The 22,207-nt window shown below is 36.8% G+C and overlaps 2 protein-coding genes, 1 long non-coding RNA gene and 1 pseudogene across 5 annotated transcripts; 3 read left to right on the forward strand and 1 right to left on the reverse strand.

Moving 5' to 3' along the window:
• The first annotated feature begins 25 nt into the window (after positions 1 to 25).
• Positions 26 to 1,833, forward strand: LOC126585716 (uncharacterized). Of its 3 annotated transcripts, none has more exons than XR_007610626.1 (3): positions 26 to 143; positions 255 to 340; positions 886 to 1,833. XR_007610626.1 is itself a non-coding variant. In XM_050250212.1 (3 exons), exons 2-3 carry the CDS (start codon positions 259 to 261, stop codon positions 1,050 to 1,052), a joined length of 321 nt encoding a protein of 106 aa, XP_050106169.1. In that variant the 5' UTR covers positions 26 to 143; positions 255 to 258; the 3' UTR covers positions 1,053 to 1,833. The 3 variants fall into 3 exon arrangements, 2 of the variants coding, with proteins under 2 accessions (XP_050106169.1, XP_050106170.1); XM_050250212.1 differs by having other exon boundaries at positions 814 to 1,833; XM_050250213.1 differs by lacking the exon at positions 26 to 143 and having other exon boundaries at positions 182 to 340; positions 814 to 1,833.
• A 1,211-nt stretch (positions 1,834 to 3,044) lies between these two features.
• On the forward strand, positions 3,045 to 3,707 carry LOC126585719 (uncharacterized). The gene is made up of 3 exons (XR_007610630.1): positions 3,045 to 3,310; positions 3,440 to 3,511; positions 3,593 to 3,707. It is a non-coding gene; the product is annotated as an uncharacterized LOC126585719 (long non-coding RNA).
• A 2,205-nt stretch (positions 3,708 to 5,912) lies between these two features.
• LOC126585711 (tobamovirus multiplication protein 1-like) lies at positions 5,913 to 9,195 on the forward strand (annotated as a pseudogene).
• Positions 9,196 to 9,332: 137 nt separating this feature from the next.
• LOC126585698 (calmodulin-binding transcription activator 2-like) lies at positions 9,333 to 17,695 on the reverse strand. The gene is made up of 13 exons (XM_050250178.1): positions 17,544 to 17,695; positions 17,329 to 17,448; positions 16,784 to 16,899; positions 16,490 to 16,578; positions 16,209 to 16,251; positions 15,040 to 15,217; positions 14,766 to 14,879; positions 14,324 to 14,622; positions 13,338 to 13,838; positions 12,069 to 12,754; positions 11,122 to 11,701; positions 10,288 to 10,611; positions 9,333 to 9,830 (listed from the first exon to the last, which is right to left on the reverse strand). Exons 1-13 carry the CDS (start codon positions 17,581 to 17,583, stop codon positions 9,696 to 9,698), a joined length of 3,225 nt encoding a protein of 1,074 aa, XP_050106135.1. The 5' UTR covers positions 17,584 to 17,695; the 3' UTR covers positions 9,333 to 9,695.
• Positions 17,696 to 22,207: the final 4,512 nt, after the last annotated feature.

The following is a 22,207-nucleotide window of genomic DNA, read 5'->3' on the forward strand; positions in this document are numbered from 1 at the left end:
ATCCTGCTTCTTCTCCCATTTCTTCTTCCACGCCAGTTCTTTCACGCCATTTTTTTACCCCATTTTTTTTCACATTAATGTAGTAATCTCAACTAATTCTCATACGGCAAAAGTTCATAAACACTCCCCTATTTAGATTATTGGTAAGCATTTACTATTATTTTTCAATGAGTTCATATTTTTTTAGTCTGTTTTATTCTTCTTCTTTCTCTCCATCTCTATTGGACTATTTACATAAACCTTTTTGTTCATAGAAAAATGACACTGGAGGTTGAAGAAGAACCCGAAAATTTGAAGGACACTAACCACATGATGGTTATTAGCAGCCCAATATATGAAGGTAATTATTTTTATTATTTATTGGCATTCAGTTTCTACTGCATAATAATTTTAAGCAAGTTACAATGATGGGATGAAGGTTAGTGGTGTCGGGATGAAGGTTAGTATCTATAATTGGCTTATTTCTTCAATAATGCATTAGAGACATTATTAATGGCAAACAAATAAAGAGACATTTTATCACATTTAGATTAGGCCTTCTGATCACTTTCAAATTAGGTTTTCTGATCACTTGAGAAAACCTAACCTTTACATCAAAGATCAAAGAAATAGTAATACATATTGTAATATTGTTGTGATCGACATTATACATCACTTATTGTTAGGGATAAAAGATATTTTGTTGTGGGGTTTATTTTTTCAGCCATTGCAGTGCATACACTAGAATTAAGAGACTTGCACATATGGCTAGTGTATTTGCATTGATAGTGTGGTGTAATATATAAACTTGTATAATTATGTTTTATGTTTTAGGAACAAAGAGTTCTTCTAATGAATTTACTGAAGAAGATGATGTAGTTGAAGTGAGTTCTTGTAGTGAAACAGGAAGCGATGGGGTTTATACAATAGAAACTTTTAACGAAAGTATTGAAGAATATGATGTAATTGAAGCAACTTCTGATGCCACTGAAGCAGAAAGTAATGGGGTTCATGCAATGGAAAATAATGGGACTAACATGGAGAACACAATGAATGTGGAAGAAAAGGTCTAATAGCCTCAAGTTGGAATGATCTTTGACAACGCAGATCAAGTGGCTACATGTTACAAGAAATATGGGAGACAATCAGGATTTCCAGTGAAAAAGCGATCATCAATGAAGGGAGATGATGGGAAATTGAGGTTTATTACTATGTGTTGCATTCTATTGGGTACATCAAAAAGTATTTCAAGTAATCTTTTTAAACCATATCCAAGTATAAAGAATGATTACAAGGCTCAACTAAGGACAGGTTTATACTTGGGTGAGAAGTGGCGAGTGAATTCTGTAAAGCTTGATCATAATCATGGGTTGAGTCCAACAAAAATTGGTTATTGGAAATGTTTTCGAGAAGTTAGTTCTTTTGTTAAACAAAGAAGCTTGAAGTGAATGATAAAGTCGGAATAAGGGTCAACAAAAGTTATAATTCAGTGGTGGTTGAAGTTAAGGGGGCATGACAACATGAAGTGTTTAGAAAAAAGACTGTAGAAATTATATTGAAAAGGTAAGGCGCTTACAACTTGGAGAAGGGGATGCCACTGCAGTTCAAAACTACTTTGTAAGCATGCAAGCTTAGAATGCAAATTTCTTCCATGCAATTGATTTAGACAAAAATGATCGTTTAAGAAATGTATTTGGGCAGATGCAAGGAGTAGGGCAGCATATGAAGAATTCGGTGATGTTGTAACATTTGACACAACGTACTTGACTAATAAGTACAATATGCCATTTGCTCCATTTGTGGGTGTTAATCATCACGGGCAATCAATTTTATTGGGATGTGGACTGATTTCAAGAAAAGATACCGACTCCTTTATTTGGTTGTTTAAGACCTTGCTTGCTTGTATGTTTGGTCATGCTCCAAGTGGAATAATTAGAGATTAAGACAAAGCTATGAAAAAAGCGATTAAAGTTGTTTTTCCTAATACTAGACATCGGTTATGCTTATGGCATATAATGAAAAAAGGTTCCTGATAAGCTCAAAAGTTATAAGGAATATGAGTCCATGAGCTCTTACTTAGCATTGTTTATGACTCAATGACTTCTGAAGATTTCAAAGAACGTTGGGCTGAGATGATTGGAAAATATAAATTTAAAAAGCAAGCACGTAAATGGTTAAGAAGCCTGTATGCAGAGAGACATCATTGGGTCCCTGTGTATGTGAAAAATAAATTTTGGGCTAGAATGTCAACGACACAAATGAGTGAAGGTATGAATGCATTTTTTTATGGCCACCTGAACTCCAAGACTACTTTAAAACAATTTGTGGAGCAATATGAGAATGCATTAAGGAGTAAGGTGCTAAAAGAGGCCTCTGCAGATTCTGATTCTTTCTCTTCAAATGTTCGTTGTGCAACTCATTATGACATGGAAAAGCAAGTTCAAGTTGTTAATACGATTTCAACATTCAAGGAGTTCCAAAAGGAATTGACAAGTATAATGTATTGTCACATGGTTTTAGTTGAAATTGATAATACAATTTTGGAATACCAAATAGCTTAGTGTATTCTGATCAAGGAGAACAAAAAGAAGACTGTCATTTTCAAGGTCCAGTTAATGAGCACGACATTGAAGTTAATTGCAATTGTTGCAAGTTTGAGTTCAGAGGCATATTATGTAGACACGCGGTTTATGATTTAGTTCATCATGACATTGACTTTATTCCAGATAAGTATATCATTCGGAGATGGAAGAAGGATGTGAAAAGATGCCTCACAAGGGTTATGATAAGTTTTGGGTTGCTACACCTGAAGCACAAAATCCCGATAAGATGCAGAAAACCTTTGATGACATTAAGGAATTAGCCAATGATTTTGATGATAAGTGTATGCTTGTGGTGAGATGGATGCATAAACTAAAGGAGAAAATATGTAAACCTGATGGAGCGGCTAGTAGCACATCACAATCACCTATTGCTATTATAACTCTGATCCTCTCCCTAACCCAAGTCAGCGTATACTTATGCCATTGTCGGTTAGAGATAAAGTTCGTCCACCATCCAAAAGGAAACATCCAAGACTGAGCAAGTAATCAAAAGAAGACAAAAACGACAGAAAAAGACTACATCTCATAAGGACAATACAAATGAGGAGGAACACAGGTAACAAACATATTTGTTTTATGTAACTAATAAGTTGATAAATCATAATATGTTTCACTTGCAACTTTTGTAGAAATCCGTAGAAAGTGATGCAATATGCCATATTGATGGTCTACCTCCTTGTAGAAGTGATAACATAGTTGCAACACAAGAGAGTAATGTCATTGTGAAGGTATGCGATAAATATATTAATCTTTTCTTGTTATCTTTTTTCTTAGTTAATAATCATTGTCATTGCAGTTACAATTATAACCATACTTACTCCTTGTAATTGTAATTACTTTTATTCTTTGGGATTTAGCATTCTCATCATACACAAGGTGGTCAAATTTGCATGTTTACCAACCAATATCCAATTTTTCCCCATACTAATGTAAGTTGTGCATTTTATCCTATTGATAGTGATTTTTAATTGCTTTTGTGTTAGCTATTGAACAAATATTACATATTGTAGGAAAACATGACTTTGTTATTGGAACTCAGTCAAGGTGGTCATCCAAACCCGTTGTACAAAGAGTTTGAGATTGGAAATATAACTTATCCTACTATGCATGGAAATTATATCCAGGTAAATATTAAGCAGTTATATATAATTCTTTTATTGTTATTAATAAAATATTTATTTACATCACATAGTATAATACTGTTCTTATGTTTTTTTTTCTCTTTATTTAGGGTCAACCTTTCTCACTAGTGGAATGGAGGTTATAGTATGTAAAATATGCATGACTCTACTTCAAGAGGAAACGACGACCAGGAGCTCAACTAAGCAATGGAAGCAAAAATGAAAGAAATTTTTTTAGTAGTTTGAGTTTTTGTGGATTTGGATCCTATTTCTTCTAAACATAGATTTCAATGCATTTCAAATATTTTGTAACAGTAGCCAATATGCAAGCATGTTACTCCTTTAATTCTTGTTGTACTGAAACCGGAGTCATTTACATTGTGCTTGCAATTCAAGGACGTTAAACAGTCTCATGTTTCCATTTGCAACAAAATTGATACGAATTGAATTCTGAGATTTAAAGAGTAGGAGGAGAGCATTAATGATAAATGTAAGTCAATGATACACGGTTATATAAACTGGACGCCACTTCTCTTACAATAATTCATAAACGAAAAATGTAAGTCAACGATAAACGGTTATATGAACTCTTTACTATGTAATCAAGAATGATCAGCTAATGACTTTCAATTGTCTATTCAATGAAACCCATCGTAACAATTGAAAAAGTATACTTGCATTTTTGAAATAACCATTCAAAAATTCCCAAGAAACTAGGTTTAACACTCTTGAGTCATTAAGGACTCCATCTTGTTCCTACTATATGGACTCCATCTCAGGAATATAGCCTAGTTTCTACCATATGGACTCGACCATGTTCTTGTCCTTGTTCTTGTTTGTTTTTCATCATCTCTATTATCTCCGAGGGCCACAAGAAGGATTTGTTGTGCTCGCCAAAGGCTTCAGTTTCTGTTTGCGGAAACATTAATGTTATCAAATGATACAAATAAACAAGATTGGATGAAGAATATCCCCACGATATCAAGAAACGTAGTACATACATGGTAATGTTTCAGATGAAATTCTTCTCCGATCCATCTTGGCATTCATAAAAAAACATAACAAACAATAATCAAACCACAAAATGTAACCACTAAACACATGGAACTAGACTTGTAATTTTTACAGTTTCCCATTCTTTTTCTTTTTTCTTTCAAAGCGACTGGTCTTTCTCTAGCTTACATGCACTTCAAATAATCATATTTCTTGCCACTGTGAGCATATATACAATATAAAGTTCAAGCAAGAACATATAACCTCTAATTCATGAACCTATAATCAAATTAAAGGAATCTCAGGTACGTGTTGTCAGGAAATCTCCACCCCTTCATCACGACACCACTAACATCAACTCTGATCAAGACCCAAAGAAGAATATATCTTGCTACACAATGGAGATTGAGAGAGAAGAAGAAATAAACAGACTAAAAAAATTAAATTCATTGAAAAAAATGATAGATGCATACCAATAATCCAAATAGGGGAGCGTATGAACCTTACTGTATGAGATTTAATTTAGAATGTGGTGGATTTGACTGACCTGAAAAAAATAGCGTGGAAGAAGAAACGGGAGAAGAAGCATGATTGAATGCGGAAAGAATGCTCGTATGCCACAATCATTATTTAATTCCAGCTTTTTTTAATTATTGGTTTATTAAATGGTTTTTAATTTAAATTAAATTCTATTAATTTAATTAATGTGGTTGTCCACATCAAATGCCACATAAGTTGGTATATAAGTATGATATAAAAACATAGTAAGTATAGCATTACTGATTTAAATTTAGCTACAATATTTACAAGCAGGCAGTGCAATTATTTTGACGACCATATATGATCGTTGTATGTCAATCCAGCATATTTGACCGTAAGATTGTGGGCTATTCACCAGCATAGGAATCTCATGCTGGTAGTGATGTGGTGTATGGGAGGCCGTTGGATTATTTGGGTGGTGAAGATGCTATCAAATGCATGCAGATCAAATGGCAAATGCACTCGGTTAAAATTCATATCCGATTCATTGAGGATGAGTCCTTTGCGTAATCGATGAACATGGCTGACCCGCACGTGGTCTAGTCCAGCTACGTGTCCTAGTTCTCCTTTCTCCACGTGTCAGTTCCCTTGGCTCCGTCATCTTGCCAAGTTTCTCTGCTTCTCCAAACAGAAATCGTTTTTCCTAACTAAATAGTTTCCTCTGTGAATAGCAAAAAAGAAGACGACATAGTTTGTTTGTTTTGTTTGAGAGAATTGAGAGGTGGTGGTGGTAGTGATCATGATAAGCAGGAAGGGCTTGGTGTTTAATTACAGCGGTGGCGGGGGAGGTGGCGGAGGCTCATATGATTGGTGGAATCAGGATCAGAAACAATGGGAGAGTAGCGGTGGCAGCAGCAGCACTTACTATATCTTGTGTGCTTCTTATGGATTGGTTTCCCTTGTTGCACTGGTACAATTAACAACATTATTATTCTCATTTCTATCGTTTTTTCGTTATTATAGATGCAAAATTTAAATCAATCTCGTTTAGGGTAGTCAAGTTGACTATAGCAGTGTGCTCGAATCATAATAAAAAAAGTGATTTGCAGGTACAACTTGGGCGCATTCAGTTAAGAGTGCCAGAATATGGGTGGACGATACAAAAGGTTTTCCATTTGATGAACTTTCTAGTGAATGGATGTAAGCTTTTAGTTTATTTTTATTTTTATTTTTTGGTGTTAATTCATTGGATAAGCTTCTGTTTTTTTCTGAAAAGAAAATGCATTTGGGCAGTGAGGGCTCTCCTATTTGGTGTCTACAAGGCTGTCTTCCTTATTAAACCTAAGGTATGATACTATGGCATATTTGATTTGCACTCCTCAATTTTTTATGTTTACGCACACGCACACATAAACGTTGTCCTGTTCTAGGATTAATAAATGTGTTTTTGGTGAGTGTACTATGATGTAAGTACAATCGGTATTCTATGCTAATCTCTACACTAAGGAGAGGGGTGACGGTTTGAACCCTAGAGGCAGTGGACGAGTGTATGATGTTTAACAGTTTAAGTAACAATTGTTCATATTTTAGGTAAACACTCGTGACTCACGAGGATGTGAAAATTGTCTCACCTCAAAGAGTTAAGAAACTTTGCGAGTGCTTATTGGTTTTAGGGTGGAACCCGGAAGATATACTTGAAAATGCTTAGGGTTCATCAATTAAGTATGTTGGAAAATCTTTTCGACTTCGTGTAGAGTTTCCCTTTTGACCGGTGAAATATGAACCTTCAACCTTGTATAAGTAGATTAATTTATATTAGCATGTATACTACCCTCCAAAAAGAGTTGAGCAATAAAAGATAAAACATAGCTTCTCGAGTCATCAGAATACGAATACTGAAGAGTTGTACAAGCAGTATTAAGATGGTATATAATACTTGTAAGAAAATCTCATGTATATTGTGATTGCTCTCCCACATTTTCAACTAAGTACGGCGTTGTTTAGTTTTTCTCTCTTGTATGGTGAGTGCATTGACAAAGCATGTATAAGTTTTTGTTTCTCCCACACTGTGAAAGTAGGCTTCGGGCTTGACCAGGTTCCTTTGTTGGTGGAGCAGTTCAATTAGAAGTGCATGATAACGAGCCTTCAATAGCCTTGGTTTTGTTCTCCAGTAGCATGCATCATGTATTCTACTCTTCATGAGTCATACATCAGCATTTCTTAGATTTGAAAGCGGAGTTCGATTTATCATAACTTTTGATCCCTAATATCAATTTGTTCTGATGATTTGCATTATCTTAAAATATAACATCTTCTGATTACACTGCCTAAATGTTTCCTAGGCTCTTGAAATGCTGCTTATGGATCTTCCTGGACTTCTATTTTTTTCCACGTATACGTTACTTGTCTTATTTTGGGCTGAGATCTATCACCAGGTACATATACCAACGTTTCTTTGCCTTTGGATCCAATGTGAAATAATCATTGTTCATTGTTAATTACTATCATCTAATTCGTTTTATGATTTTTTCAGGCCAGAAGTCTTCCGACAGATAAACTTAGACCTGCATATTATGTTATAAACGGTTTTGTATACTTCACACAGGTAACTCAAAATGAGGTTTTTCCAGTTGAAAATGGTTAGACGCTTGCAATGTCGGATTAATTTTAATTTGCTACTCCACTGCGAGCATCACTGTTTCCTGGTCATTGTGTTATGATGATAGGTGTGCATTTGGATTTTGTTGTGGTTAAGCTGAAGTCCTGTTGCCGTAGAAGTTGCTAGACTCTTCTTTTCAGGTAAAAGTCGATACTATATATTAATTGTTTGCCTTTGGTTAATTTATTTCCTCTAATTTCAAGTGCTTGTCACAATCTATGCAGTTTGAATACTAAGTTCATTGCTGTAGGCAATTATTATCCCTAGTCAGCGCATGAAGTCGATAGTGACATTTGCAAGATAAACAGTTATGCAGACAGAATAACTAAAACTATATACGTTGATGTTCGTTTTGTTTGCAGTTATTTCATTCTGTACTGCTCTGGGATTCTTGATATATGGTGGAAGGCAAGCACTTTTGTCAGCTCAGGGAAAGCACCCGAGTTTTTCGTATTTTTTATTCTTCTTTTAATAAAAACAAGTGTTTACTTTGACGTGTTTATGAATTTAGGTTGTTTATCATGCTAAGGCACTTCCCCATTGAGTCAAGAGGACGTCAAAAAAAGCTAGAGGAGGTTTGTGCTTATATTTCGCTCATTTTCTATATGGCCTTCAACGAACCGAAGATATGAGATGTACTCTTACTGGTAGTTTTCAAGCGCAATTGTTGCAATTTGTGCAAGGAGGCACGGTGCCTAACTTATTTACGTGGCAGGTTGGATGGGTCACAGGCATTTGCTGCACATGTTTCTTGATAAGATGCATTGTGGTAAGTCCCTTTCAATTGCGAAGCACATGTAACCAGCAAAGTTATTGAGTTCTGAGGGCTTCTTTCGTGACTGTATTGCAGCTCGCGGTTTCTGCATTTGACAAAGATGCAGATGTCGATGTCATTGGTCATCCCATCCTCAACCTTGTTTATTACATGGCAAGTTTTAAATCCTGAACTTGTGAACTGGAAGGACCGAAACCTCAATGGACAACTTGTGTTTTTTACTGCTTGTTATATAAGCGCTTTTATTTATGATGTAAATTACTTTCACTTCTGTTGGCAGTCGGCGGAGATTGTTCCATCGGCTTTGGTGCTTTTCATCCTCCGAAAGCTGCCCCCGAGGCGTGTTTCTGATCAATACCAACCCATAAGTTGAAAGCTCCATTTGCCTTTTGAGCCAATATTGAAACTGAATTTGTTGGATGATTCTGTGACCTGCTTCGGTTCAATTATACATGTATATTCTTTACTTAATATCTCTCCTGTATATTCTTTTTTCTAGCAACGGGAACGGTATCTATGGAATGTCGGTACGTTTAAACCAACTAGTTCTTAGTCTAGTGATAAACTCTCTCGCGTTCAGTTCAACCTAGAATCTTTGGAGATGCACAATGCTAGTAGAATCCGGCCACACCGATGCATATACATATCTACGATGATTGGGTACTAGATTTCAATGGATGCATGAGTTCATCTGGGTGCATGAGTTCATCTGCCGAGCTTAGTTATGCAAAGATTTTCGGGTCATAAATAAATTAGTGACTACAAAGTCTTATGCGACATAGAAAATCAATCTAGACATGTTTTCCTAAACAAATTGAACCAGTATACAAACTACACATTTACCTAAACATTTACCTCCACTAGGGTAAAAAAACATACATGAAATTACAACCACATTAAAATTCTGTAAGCCGGAGTACATTTCAGATGTCCCGACTACACTCCGGCGTGCTCCGGCAGAAAGCGGGATATCGTATACAATTCCTTAAATTCATCAAACATATGCACAGATGAACCAGGATCTCCAAACCAGGATAAGGATGCCAGTCATGTATAATGTACAGGTCAAGCAACTCAGAGTCGGCTCAATCAAATGCTATAGACATGAAAGTGTCATCATCCAACAACTTGTCGATATCAATTAGATCATCGCCACCCTCGGCCTTTTCATCTCCACCCTCGGCCTTTTCTTCTGATACCTCGACAGCCATGTCATTTACCTGCCGTTAGTCCAAAACATGCAAAACGTGTTATCGAAGTGGGGTGAGTTATTGTTATTTAGTATCGCCTAACGGTTCCATTAATCATCTAATAGAAATGACACAGCAACGTCCAATAAGCATCGTGGAGATGAACATGTTTTTCTATAACAGATTCAGACACTGCAAAGTAGAAAAGCAAAATATCTGCAAGACTATAAGAAAACTGAACCAAAAACAAACATGTTAACTAGCGATACAAACATGTTAATTAGTGGGTACTAATGATCGACAAGAAGTGAAAACGTTAGCAAGAGAATCATAACATAGTATCACTAAACTAAATCCATCATGGGGGATTAGCAAGTACACAAGTAAACTAACTAAAGCCAAAATGAAGCGCAATCAAAATTTTGGTTCTACAGTAATTTACATAATAATATGAAAGCGAAATGCACAAGTTAAGATCCATCAATACCTTTGTTTCACCGAATCCTTCAACAACATTTAGCAGTCTACGGTATTGAGCTCTTCCCTCTGGATATTGAACCATAGACTTTACCCTGGTAAGTGCTTTTTGTAATCTTTCCTCTGTTTGTTTTCTTCCTTTCTTGAGAAAATCATAATCATCCTCAGTTGAGGCCACAGTTTGGGGGTCCGGAATCTTGGCAACTGCATCTGGTCGGAATCCTCGTAAACCAGTCCCCTTACGTCTCCAACGCAAAATAACTTTCTCCAGAATTCCAACTGACCAGGTGATTGCCTTGTATTGTTTCCTTACCTGGTGTCCCCTTACATGGGCCTTCATAAAATGAAAAATGGGAAATTAACATTCACTTCCGTGGTCAAATCTTTCAGAGAAGCAATACCCAGAAAATTAAGAGGGTTTTTCGAAAGTTCATATAAAAAAAATTCACAGAACTGCTGCAAAAGTTAACAGCATGGGAAATGGAGGAAAATATACAATTAGGATTCCGCTTGAAATCAAATAGTTAATAAAAGAGGAGATTCAGACCGCGATCTAGTCAAACCCTGAACTCTTAAAAGTGGTCCAAAAATTAACAAGTCTACAACCCTTTCCATCATTTGTCTAAGAAAACTAAAAGTAGAATTTTTGTATGTGAAACAGATGGTAAAGTACTTTTATAGAGAGCTCTATATGGATCATTAGTGACCCAAAATTAGAGGCATCAGTAGAGGCTATCCATGATAAGATTGTTTTTTTTCTTTTTCTTTTTAATGATGATAGTGTATAATGATAAGTTGAAAATGATAATAAATAATAATCAACAGTCAAAAAGTTGCAACGGACCTGGATTTTAACAATTCTCTGACGAATTATCAAGAATTCTTTTCTCTTTTTCCAACCACGAAACTTTTTCTGTATCTGAACTGCAGCAGTATGAGCATTTCTGTTGATCGGTCCCTTGTGTGATTTGGAAGTTATGAATGAAATTGCTCGCTCATCCGGCATTCCGAACTCATCACTGTCATACTCAGTTAACCGTCTCCTCTCAAATGACTGCATCCTGAGCATTTGCTGTATCCGATCAGCAGCTTGGGTAGCATTAGTTATAGCAGTAAGTGAGTCCTTCAGTGACAGTGCATCGGGCATATCACCGTAACTCACAGGTGTAGCTATCCGCTCTGAAAAAGTTTTGACAACTTTTGTTCCAGATATTTCTGCAGCACCATCTTCCTTTGCATCGTTCATTGTAAGGGATTTAAGGTAAGTGGTCAGGGAAGACTCAGCAAGGAAGCCTGAGATTCCTTTGTGACTGCTAACAGATGCCAGATCCGCCGGTGTTCTACCCAAAGGAACCTCTGGAGACGGATCAGTCAGTGCTCCCGGATCTGCACCAAGAGATACAAGGACTGCAACTGTATGCTCTCTGAATTTGGCATAGGTTCAAGAAACAAAAACAAAAGAGTAAAATGTGAGTGGTGTTGGAAATTTGCAAGAAATTTATAATGGTGAAATCTAAATGACATATATAGCTTAGAGCTTAAGATGCGGGTTAAAAGCAATTTTAGACATTTGTTACTGTAAGATCACTAGTTAACTAGTGGCAGAGCACTCCACCTCACATATTTTAGATGAGATCTAGCATTGCAAAAGTTGTTGTAAAACAAACTTGGGATGCTTTAATGGGCTCCGAGGAAAGAGTACAAGCCAAGTCCCATAGTATACAACAAAGGTAGAGCAGATTCAACAGAAGCTAGACTAGAATAAAATGAAAAGGGTTCTGATGTCCTTGCCTGCCACAGAATGCAGCCCAATGAAGGGCAGTCCATCCATTAACATCACGAAAATTGATGCTAACTCCCGCAGTTACAGTGGGTTTTATGGCCCAATCGTAGCCAAGGGCAGCTGCTAAATGTAGGACACCTTGTCCCTCAGCATCTAATACACTTGGTCCTTTACCATCTTCTATTGCTTTATAAAGGAGCCATGTGTACAACTTCTCTTTCATCAGCTTTATAAGATGTTCCATCCCTTCATTTTGGAGCAAATAATTCACTACTGTCGGCTCTGCTAAATAATCCTCTTCCTCCTGGAGTGATATGATTTTACTAATTAGGTTTCGATTCTCCTTAACACCTCCAAATGGTTGACCTGAAGGGCTTAAAGGTCTCAGAGACAGTAAACTCTCAAGACGTAAGTGAAGATGCATTTCATGTGCAGCACCATCGCCTATATCTGTCATATCAAAACCTTTAGTGGAGCCCACTTGATAATTGAACTCCCTTACTTCACTACAAGCTAACCTGTTGGAACAGGTTACATAGAAAGGGACTTGCCCGGCACTGTGAGGTGGAGCAAAACAGAAAAGAACTCCACTGGCTAAAACCTGTGCTGGAACCTCCACCTCCCCGAACATACAAGACCAGCTGTATTTTGTTACCTCCTTTTGACTTACCAAGAATGTTCCGAAAACCAGAACCTGTTTCACGTTAAGAAGAATGAGATGACAACTAATACATCTAGCACATATACAAATAAACGACAACCATCTGACCTGCAATAGACATGTCAACATATTCAGTAGCCCTAATTATTGAAATTGAGTTGCAAAACAGATACCAAAGAATAAATATAACAGCAAAATTGATTAACCAATCAGTTTAAATGGGGACAGAGGAGAAGCAAAACCAAAATATGTCAAAAATCTCAAGTATAAAAATAATGGAAATTAAATTGTAGGTGTCTTTCTTTTCTTCTCCGTAAGTGGAATATGTTAGTATTGCAAGAAGTTCTAAGCACAACGTACAAAAGTCTAGCTAATAGTTACAGACTTGTTCAGAGTAATCATGCTTATGAAACAATGGCATGTTATAAAATACATTTTCATCAAGGAGAAATTATTTGGCGCAAAAACAATCATTAAGAACAAATTCTAGTGAGCTTCTGACAAGATGTATTTATGTGAAAGAAACTCAGTCTAAGATACAAGTTACTATTTTTCTTCCCTATGTTTTAATTTTTCTTCTTTAAGGTGTATGATTATATGGTTCACAATTTTGTACCTCAATTTCAGAGTCTGTATACGCCCACTTTGGTGAAAAATCAACTATGCTGAAAAGCTGGTCCTGGGAGACGGAGGGGCTCAACGAGGAATCATCAACTACATCTCCATATTCAGCCGTGCTCCATGGAATACCAGATGAAGATTGCATCTGCAGATCATCTACCTCTTCGAGTTCCTTGGAAACCCACCTAGAAAAGCTGTCAACTTTCTTCAAACCGTCTTCTCGATCTAATAATTGCTGTCTCAAAGTGAAAGCATAGTTGACATTCCCATCTTTAGGAACATCATGCTCAGAACTTGATATGATTAAACATTCAGATTCTGCATTTGTAAGCTGTGCTTGAAGGTCGTCCTGCACAAGCTGCTCATTTCGCTGATTGAGATGAGCACTAACAAGGTCAGGAGTATTTCTCAGATTCGCATCAAGAGTTCTTTGCAAATTCGTTGACTGGTCCAGGGAACACTCAGGCAACTGCAGTGAATTGTCTCCCAAAGGAAGCTGGATAAAGAATATAAGAATTAGAAAACTAATGTAATTCATATTTCTTAATTTGAGAAATCTGTTCTGTTTTATAACATACAAAAGGTGACAAATAAATATATGTAGCAAATGAGAGAATCCATGAAATGAAATCATGCAAATCAAAAAATGAAATCACACAAATCAAAAAATGAAATCCAAACTGTTGGGTAGTCAGTTACCAAGCTGAGATGCTCTTTGTTGATACACCATGTTATTACCGTATACTTATAGTATTGTTTGGACCTTATAAAATTCAATACCTCAGCTGTTTTGGATATCAATACACAAAACTTAAGTAGTGAAAGTGCTGCAGTTCAGCAAAACATTAAAACCCAGGACATACACATGGAAGAAGCATTGCACCTCATTTCAGCAATTATCTGTATCAATAAGCCCAAATGATATACAGCTAAGGAGCATGCCTACCGCAGATCAAAAAAACCACAGAAGCTATTAAATACCTGCCAATTTGTTTGAAATGGCATAGAACTCCCAAACTCCTCCTTTAAAAAACTATTCCCTAAAATTTGTTGTTCAACAGGAACTTCACCAGAACCAATTTGGGTGGTAGACATTGATGCATGAGAAGTTCCGGTGTGGAATCCTGTGGTGCATTGTTCCAAAATTTCTTCCCATGATACCGCGCCAAGTGTTTTTTGACAATCAATCACACCAGTAGAGTCAGCACTGAAACAATGTTGATCATTCTCAAATTGTGGCCTGTAGACTCCATGAATTGATGACTGGCCATCATGATTGTCTGGTAAGATTGTAAAATCAAATCACCGTGTTACACCACATAAGAGGCTACTGGACGAAGCAATTCAAACAAGGAATAATAAACAAGTAAGATCTTTTCCCCCAACCCTGCGGCAAAAAAAAATAAGAAAGAAAGAAGATTACTTGAACTTGGATGCAGTGAGGGATCAATCTCTGCGTTGTCCATGAGAGGACCATTCCCCATTTTTGGTGACTCAAAAACTGAGTGAAATAAGGAACTCGCTTGGCGACTATCTCCTGCATCAACTCACATGTTAAATGAAAATTCTAGTGCAAATTTAAGAAGTGTGCAAATCAATTTGTCTCAAATGAAGACAAAAAGTTCTCGACCCAAAATAAGAGAAAACCCGACAAGTAAAAGATGACCTCTTTTAACAAAGTCAGAGAAACAGAATACCGGAATCAACATCTTCACATGCTGATGTCGAAGTGCTGCTTGGGCTTGCATGATCTGTATATCCTGAAGGTGTTCTGCCATTACTATTAGAAGGGCTAGAAGTCCAGGGGCTGCCCCTTTTCAGATCCGGTGTAACCTCATCATTCTCTATAATGCCTCCTACATTTGCCCTATTACCCTAATAACAAAATAACCAAAAGGTAAATCACAAACAAATATATTTTATGCATAAAAAAATTCAGAAGAAAGCAGCAACAATAAAAAAAGAAGTATGCATAGCGGAGATAATCTGGGTTGAGAAACTTAGACAAACTTGAATCTTGACTCTGACGAAACTTACACCCAATGTCTTACCAACACAAAATCGCAAAGTTGAGAAAGTACGCGGCAAAGGTCAAATATCTGAACTGCGCAAGGCATTTATCATGCAAACCGCAATTGTGAAACTACAGGCCCTCCTCTCATTCCTTGTACCCTTTTCTTTTGTACACTTCCTCTATTTCTATAAACCTATCCTTCAGATGAATATTTCATGCAGTTTCACTCCTATTGTAATTTCTTACTTTCTTGACAATGTGAAGATTACAACAATTGCTGCTATTTGGAATTTTAGATCATGTCACTCACCCCTAATGCCATTCCAAATCAACCTAGGGAGTCCGTTTGATTATTTTTTTCTAAGCCACTCTGTACTGTTCCAGATCTTCCAAAATTAATATATCAATTTGATTTTAGTACCTGAGCCTCGGCTTATTAAAAATGGTGAGCAGGGACTAGGGCACGTTTTACGTTAATTCACACCAGTAGAGAGAGAGAGATTTGAGAAAACTAAAAAAACATTAAAAAAATACACATATATATATAGGATTACGTCCAAAATAATGTGGCTCAATCAACATTTTATGCTTTAAGGAGAGGTCAATGAAGGGAAATTGTGGCAAGTTTGGCAACTAGTGATTGAAACTTCGATATTCGACGAGAAGATTATTTTTACATTAAGTAAAGTTGCAACCCTGCTATTAATTCCTTAGATTAACTGTTAGGAAATAGAAAGACTCGAGAGACTAGCATGAGCAAGTACTTTTAAGTGGAGGAAAGTTGGTCTACATAACAGAAACAATAAAGGACATGAAAAGTAGATAAAAAAACAAGGAGGAGAATAGTAATACCTTTACTTGCAAGTAATGAACAAAAACTATGTGCATCAAATCCCTGCAAATTGAACAAGTACATAAAATTAAAAACAGAAACCGTGAAAACAGAAAAGAAAAGTTTTAAAAGGCAGAAAACTGTACAAAACCTAACTATATTTATGCATTCCAAAAAGAAATATAACCAGATAAATTTGGAGCTTTATGGAAAGGCATGAACAGTCAACTGTGAAATACAAAATGTTAGACCAAAACGTAGAACACATTTAAATAAATAAACGTATCTAACTCAGACTTACTGCTCGAGCAGCCAATAGCAGCGCCTTTGAAATTTTTCATCATCTTCTCCATGGGCATAGTAGCAGTGTAGAACATCTACACTGCCAACCTGAAATAAACTGAAGAGTGTTACCTCGCAGACTCCAGTAACTCTTTGTTGAGTTTACTGAAGATGATTTTAATATTTCTCTTCAGAAAACATCCGATAAAGAAAAAAGTTTGGGTCCAATTATACATGAGCATTCTTTCAGTACATACAGAAAAAGTATCGTCTTTAAGAGGAAATTTATTACAAACACACAAACTCCAGATACCTTTAGCTTCTCATGGGCCTCCTTCACAGTCTTGCCGTCTCGTTTCTTCCTCCAGTTATGTCCATCCTTCCTAAAGTATCTCAGAACCTTCCTGTCAAAAAGATAAAGCGAACCGCCTGGCATGGCAGAAAAAGTTCCACACCAGAATGTTCTGTGTGTAAATACTACAACTGACACAACAACCCGTAACCACGTTTTATGTACAGAAAGAGCTAGTGAGTTTGCCTAACATGATCAAGAGGTTCGACAGAAAACATACGAAAACGATATCCCGAGACATCAGGGGGCACTGAATATTCATTCTAATCTAATCTAATTTAAACTAAACTACGTTTTTTAAGCCAACTTGGCTACACCCGAGTCTGCAGATAGCTGATCTGTTAAAACCCTAACAAATTGGAGATTTTATTTTTTTAAATAAACCAATTAAGAGGAAATAACATGTAACTTTGCAGAAGCAAACATGAGCAAAACATAAAATTTGAAAGAAAAAAAAACACATATATTGTTAATTAATTACAAGGTCAATAAACAAAGAACCGTACTAAGTGGTTTGTTCGGAGGCTCTGGTGAAATATGGAACTTGTCAAAATTGCTAAGAATTTCACAGATTTCGGCAGGGCGCAGCCATCGGTGCTGGGCCTCAACCAGTAATTGCCGAAAGTCTGCATACACGAACGAAATCAAACCAATCAGAAACTGATAGAGCAGGAATTTAAGTTCCAGATAATTAAGGGTAATTAAAGATTGGAAATCTGACCTAATCGACGACCCTGAGCGTCCGATCCGCGTTCCGCCATGGAAAGACTAGTTGAAGCCAAGGAAGCTGAGCTGAGGATGAGCTGATACAAAGTAGATTTTATTTTAAGTCATACGTTTTGTTCTGTCTGCTATTCACACACATATTTTCCTATTAATTTGTGTTTTTTTATTACCTTCAATTCATTTGGATTCGATAATTCCGATTAAATGAGTCAGAGTCAAACTTGTACAGATGTAAGTAAGAAAATTTATATGGGGCCGTTTTCATCACAAATAGTGTACGAAAATACTCACCCGTCAAGATAGTTATTGAAATTGGAAATCGATCAACTAGTCTTTGAAAACAAATGTTCTAAATCAATATGATGCTTCCATTATAATTTTGTTAAAAATTATGTTATGTTCTGATATGGCATATAGTTGAATTTCACAAATCTAATTAAATATTGACATAGAGATAAAATATTTAAATAATAAAAATAATAATTTTTATTTTTGTAGGATTAAAATTAAAAAATAAAATAAAAATGATATGTTCATCTTCTTCCCATTACTACTAAGGGTGAGGTCAGTTTTATTCGATCCGGTTTTTTTGTTAAAACTAAAACCGAACCAAAGTTTCGATTCGGTTCAATTTTCTTTCGATTTTTTCAGTTTAGTTTTTTTTATTATTATTATTAGGTTCGATTTCGGTACGGTTTTGATTTTTTTTATTTTATAAAACTTAATCATTTTTTAATATGAAATTTAGAAAATAGGCTTATATTGGTAGATTAATAATATGAAAACGGGGAAAGTGGGAAGGTAGTTGTACATATACAAGATCATATAAATCAATCCTATGCTATTAACAACCTCATTTGCAAAGAAAAATAATCACCTTATCCATTCAAAAATCAAACAAATAGAGAATCTCTTCTAAGTTCCAAAGCCTTCCAAAATTCTTCTCTATAACTAATGAAATATCATCCCTAATTGAACGAAGTATGCTTTTTGAAAAAGTCATAGGCTTAATTTCAAACTTGGCAACAAAGTTTCACAAAAATGGGCATACATTCATAAAGTGTAAAGGGTTCTGATTCGGTTCGATTTTTTTTTTTCGGTTCTATTTTTTTTTTCAATTTTTTTTTTTCAGTTTCGGTTCAGTGTTCGGTCCCATTTTGTTTCTGAGATTGCTCTCGCACGAACTCACTTAATTTCGGAGTTCCGATGGAACCCGAAGCCAGTGAGCTCGCAAAATACCTCATGTTATGTAGAGATGAGAATATACATATAAGGATTACAGGATCCACTCCCATGGGTGATGTGGGATGTCACAAAAGCGGACAATATCGTGCTACGGTGGAGTCGAGCCTGGGATGTGGGGGCCCGGGCCGGGATATGACAATTTGGTATCAGAGCCAATCCCTGGCCGGAAATGTGCCGACGAGGATGTCGGACCCATAAAGGGGGTGGATTGTAACATCCCACATCGCCCAAGGGAGTGGATCATGTAAACCTTATATGTATATTCTCATCTCTACCTAGCACGAGGCATTTTATGAGCTCAATAGCTTCGGGTTCCATCGGAACTCCGAAGTTAAGCGAGTTCGCGCGAGAGCAATCCCATGATGGGTGGCCCACTGGGAAGTTTTCGTGTGAGTTTGCGCGAGAGCAATCCCAGGATGGGTGACCCACTGGGAAGTTCGCGAGAGCAATCCCAGGATGGGTGACCCACTGGGAAGTTCTCATGTGAGTTCCCAAAAACAAAATCATGAGGGCGTGGTCAAGGCCTAAAGCGGACAATATCGTGCGATGACGGAGTCGAGCCCGGGATGTGGTGGAGGCCCGGGCTGGGATATTAATAATATGAAAATGGGTTCTCGTGTGAGTTCCCAAAAATAAAATCGTGAGGGCGTGGTCGGGGCCTAAAGCGAACAATATCGTGCTATGACGGAGTCGAGCCCGGGATGTGGTGGGGGCCCGGGCTGGGATATTAATAATATGAAAATGGGGAAAGTGGGAAAGTGGGAAGGTAGTTGTACATATACAAGATCATATAAACCAATCATATGCTATCAACAACCTCAATTACAAAGAAAAATAATCACCTTATCCATTCAAAAAACAAACAAATAGATAATATCTTCCAAGTTTCAAAGCCTTCCAAAACTTTCCTCTATAACCAATGAAATATCCTCCCTAATTAAACGAAGTATGCTTCTTGAAAAAGCCATAGGCTTAATTTCATACTTGGCAACAAAAATTCACAAAATGGGCATACATTCATAAAGTGTAAAGGGATCTGATTCGGTTCGATTTCTTCTTTTTCGATTCTGTTTTTTTTTTTTCAATTTTTCAGTTTCAGTTTGGTGTTCGGTCCCATTTTTTTCGATTTTCGATTTTTTGAAACCACCCTTAATTACCATAGACCAATGTAATTTAATTAAAAGAAAATAAGAGTGAAATTTGAATCCACATTGAACAACATACCCTAGTGCAACATAGCAATGTTCCATTAACCCAAAAGCTTTACAATATCATCAAAAGGCTAATTACTTTTATCCTAAACCTACCCATCAAAAACCAGATAATTCATCTACCAAGGATACCATTTTACTTTGGCCCTTATTTAACATAATTTTTTTCATGGAAAGACTAAAATGATTTCGTTATCTCAGGGACCACTTCTATTGATTTCAAATCTCAGAGACCAAAGTGATGTGTTATGCAAATCTCATGGACCATTTTGGCTAAAAAGCCTTAAATGTTGTAGGGATAATTTATTGAACAATTATGGAGGCCTTAGAGAGAGAGGGGGTGTGGCAATAAAGAGAAGAATAGAAAGATGTGTAATTGTGGGTGTGTGTTATCTCACCCCATTGTGCCTTTATTTATAGTAGTAGGAAGGGTAAAACCTTTCCCTTTAGGATTACAACATTTAATAGGTAATCTAATCCTAATAGGAATATAAGATACATTCTCATATTTCTTAGGATATACACAATCACATTCATATTCTAAATAGGACTGCAACACTCCCCCTTGAGTGTGTAAATACTCAAGTAAATGGCGCATCAAGTCTTCATTGATGAAGTAAGTACAGTTGATGAAGTCGTCGGCACAATGTGCAAATGCGAGTCTCAAATCAACGGAATAATGCATAAAAAGTAAAACTCACAAAACCTCGCTATGGTAAAACCCAAGGTGGGAGAAAAACCCATAGTCTAAGGAGAAAAGTGAGAAGTTGCATTAAGTCAAAACTATACGTCTTTTGGACGCAAGTAGAAGAGCTCTCAAGGGTATGATCAGCCCAGGATGGGTGCCTCGTTAAAACCTAAAACCTAGTTAGGTAGCAAAAACTCAGTGGGAAAAATGCTCATAATCGTAAGGAAAAAGAGTACATTAAGATCAAGTGAGTATACTTATGGATACTCCCCCTGAGTTTGACATAACTTCCAAATGAGAACTACAAGCATTACATATGAGTAGTTAGGCATACCAATTCCTCGGACAAGCCTCTGGAAAGTTGACTTCGACAGTGACATCGTGTAGAGGTCGGCAAGGTTGTCTGGAATCGGTTTGCATGACTTCAATCTCCTGATGCTTTGCTGATGTAGATGTAGACGCAATATGTCTTGGCGTTGACTTTGTTGATGTATCATGGCTTGGTCGGGTTGATACATGTGGCATAATCTTCATGGATCGTCGTTGGGACTCAACGATGGATGAAAATATAGCAAGTACTTCGAATATGCTCAACAAGAACTCTTAACCATGTCTCACTTGTGGCATAGTGAAGTAAGGTGAGTCTTGGAACGATTCAAAGATTTCGCAACTAAGGTCATATCGTGGACCTCCAAGATATTGCGATATCCCTAACGGTAAAGACATAACCATTCGGGGATTTTGCCTTGTAAGGGTTTGATAAGTAACCAACGTCAGCATAAGAAACAAGGCAAGCATCATTTCGAGGATCAGGGGGTTTGGATTCGCTGAGATGCGTTGGGATTTGCCCATGTAATACCTTCAGGGTATGTCTTTATTACTAATTCAGTGGTTGCGTGTAGGCGTCGTGCTGCATCTTTACCAAGATCAACAGCGAATGAGATGTCCTGTCTAAATACAATGAGTTAAGTACAACGAAGCGCAAAGTTGAACTTTTAGATATGGAATTTCGGATTCCATAAACTCTTCAAGAGTCTCATTTGCATATAACGTATGAACGATCATGGGTATACTCAAAGGTGACACATTCCTAGTGTAGTTTGATTGGTAGACCAAAATACCGTCAGAACAATGCTTCAAATTCAGGTCAAGGCATAAACGAGTTTTCCCAAGATCCTTCATCTCAAATTCTATCTTCAGGTGCGAGGCAGTTTTCTCAAGCTCTTTCAGAGTCTTAGTGAGATTCGTGTTAACGACATAAACTGTAACTCTAGCAATTTGGAATAAGACTTCATAGTTTAACATGTAAAGGCATAATTCATATCCTTGACTGATCAGATAATCACTTAGACGAGTATACCACATCTGTCGGATTTTTCAATCCATAAGTGAACGCCTCAAAACGAGTTAAGAGGGTGTTCCGTGGTTTGGAACTATTTGAACCAGTCCATGTAATTCTTCAGGAACTTACACGTAAATCTCCGTATTTATATCCCCATGGAGAAATACTAACCA

Source organism: Malus sylvestris, chromosome 10 (assembly GCF_916048215.2).
Source record: "Malus sylvestris chromosome 10, drMalSylv7.2, whole genome shotgun sequence".
Classification (NCBI taxonomy): Eukaryota; Viridiplantae; Streptophyta; class Magnoliopsida; order Rosales; family Rosaceae; genus Malus; species Malus sylvestris.

Bases quoted from the DNA above. Each gene is read 5' to 3' on its own strand.
- LOC126585698 (XM_050250178.1), bottom strand. From the start codon at position 17,583: ATGGCGGAACGCGGATCGGACGCTCAGGGTCGTCGATTAG. The intron at 14,880-15,039 runs GTATTCTGTTTC...GAGTTGATGCAG, and splicing joins ATGTGAAGATGTTGATTCCG to GAGATAGTCGCCAAGCGAGT. The intron at 13,839-14,323 runs GTATTTAATAGC...TTCTTTATCCAG, and splicing joins CATTTCAAACAAATTGGCAG to CTTCCTTTGGGAGACAATTC.
- LOC126585716 (XM_050250212.1), top strand. From the start codon at position 259: ATGACACTGGAGGTTGAAGAAGAACCCGAAAATTTGAAGGACACTAAC. The intron at 341-813 runs GTAATTATTTTT...TTTATGTTTTAG, and splicing joins TAGCAGCCCAATATATGAAG to GAACAAAGAGTTCTTCTAAT.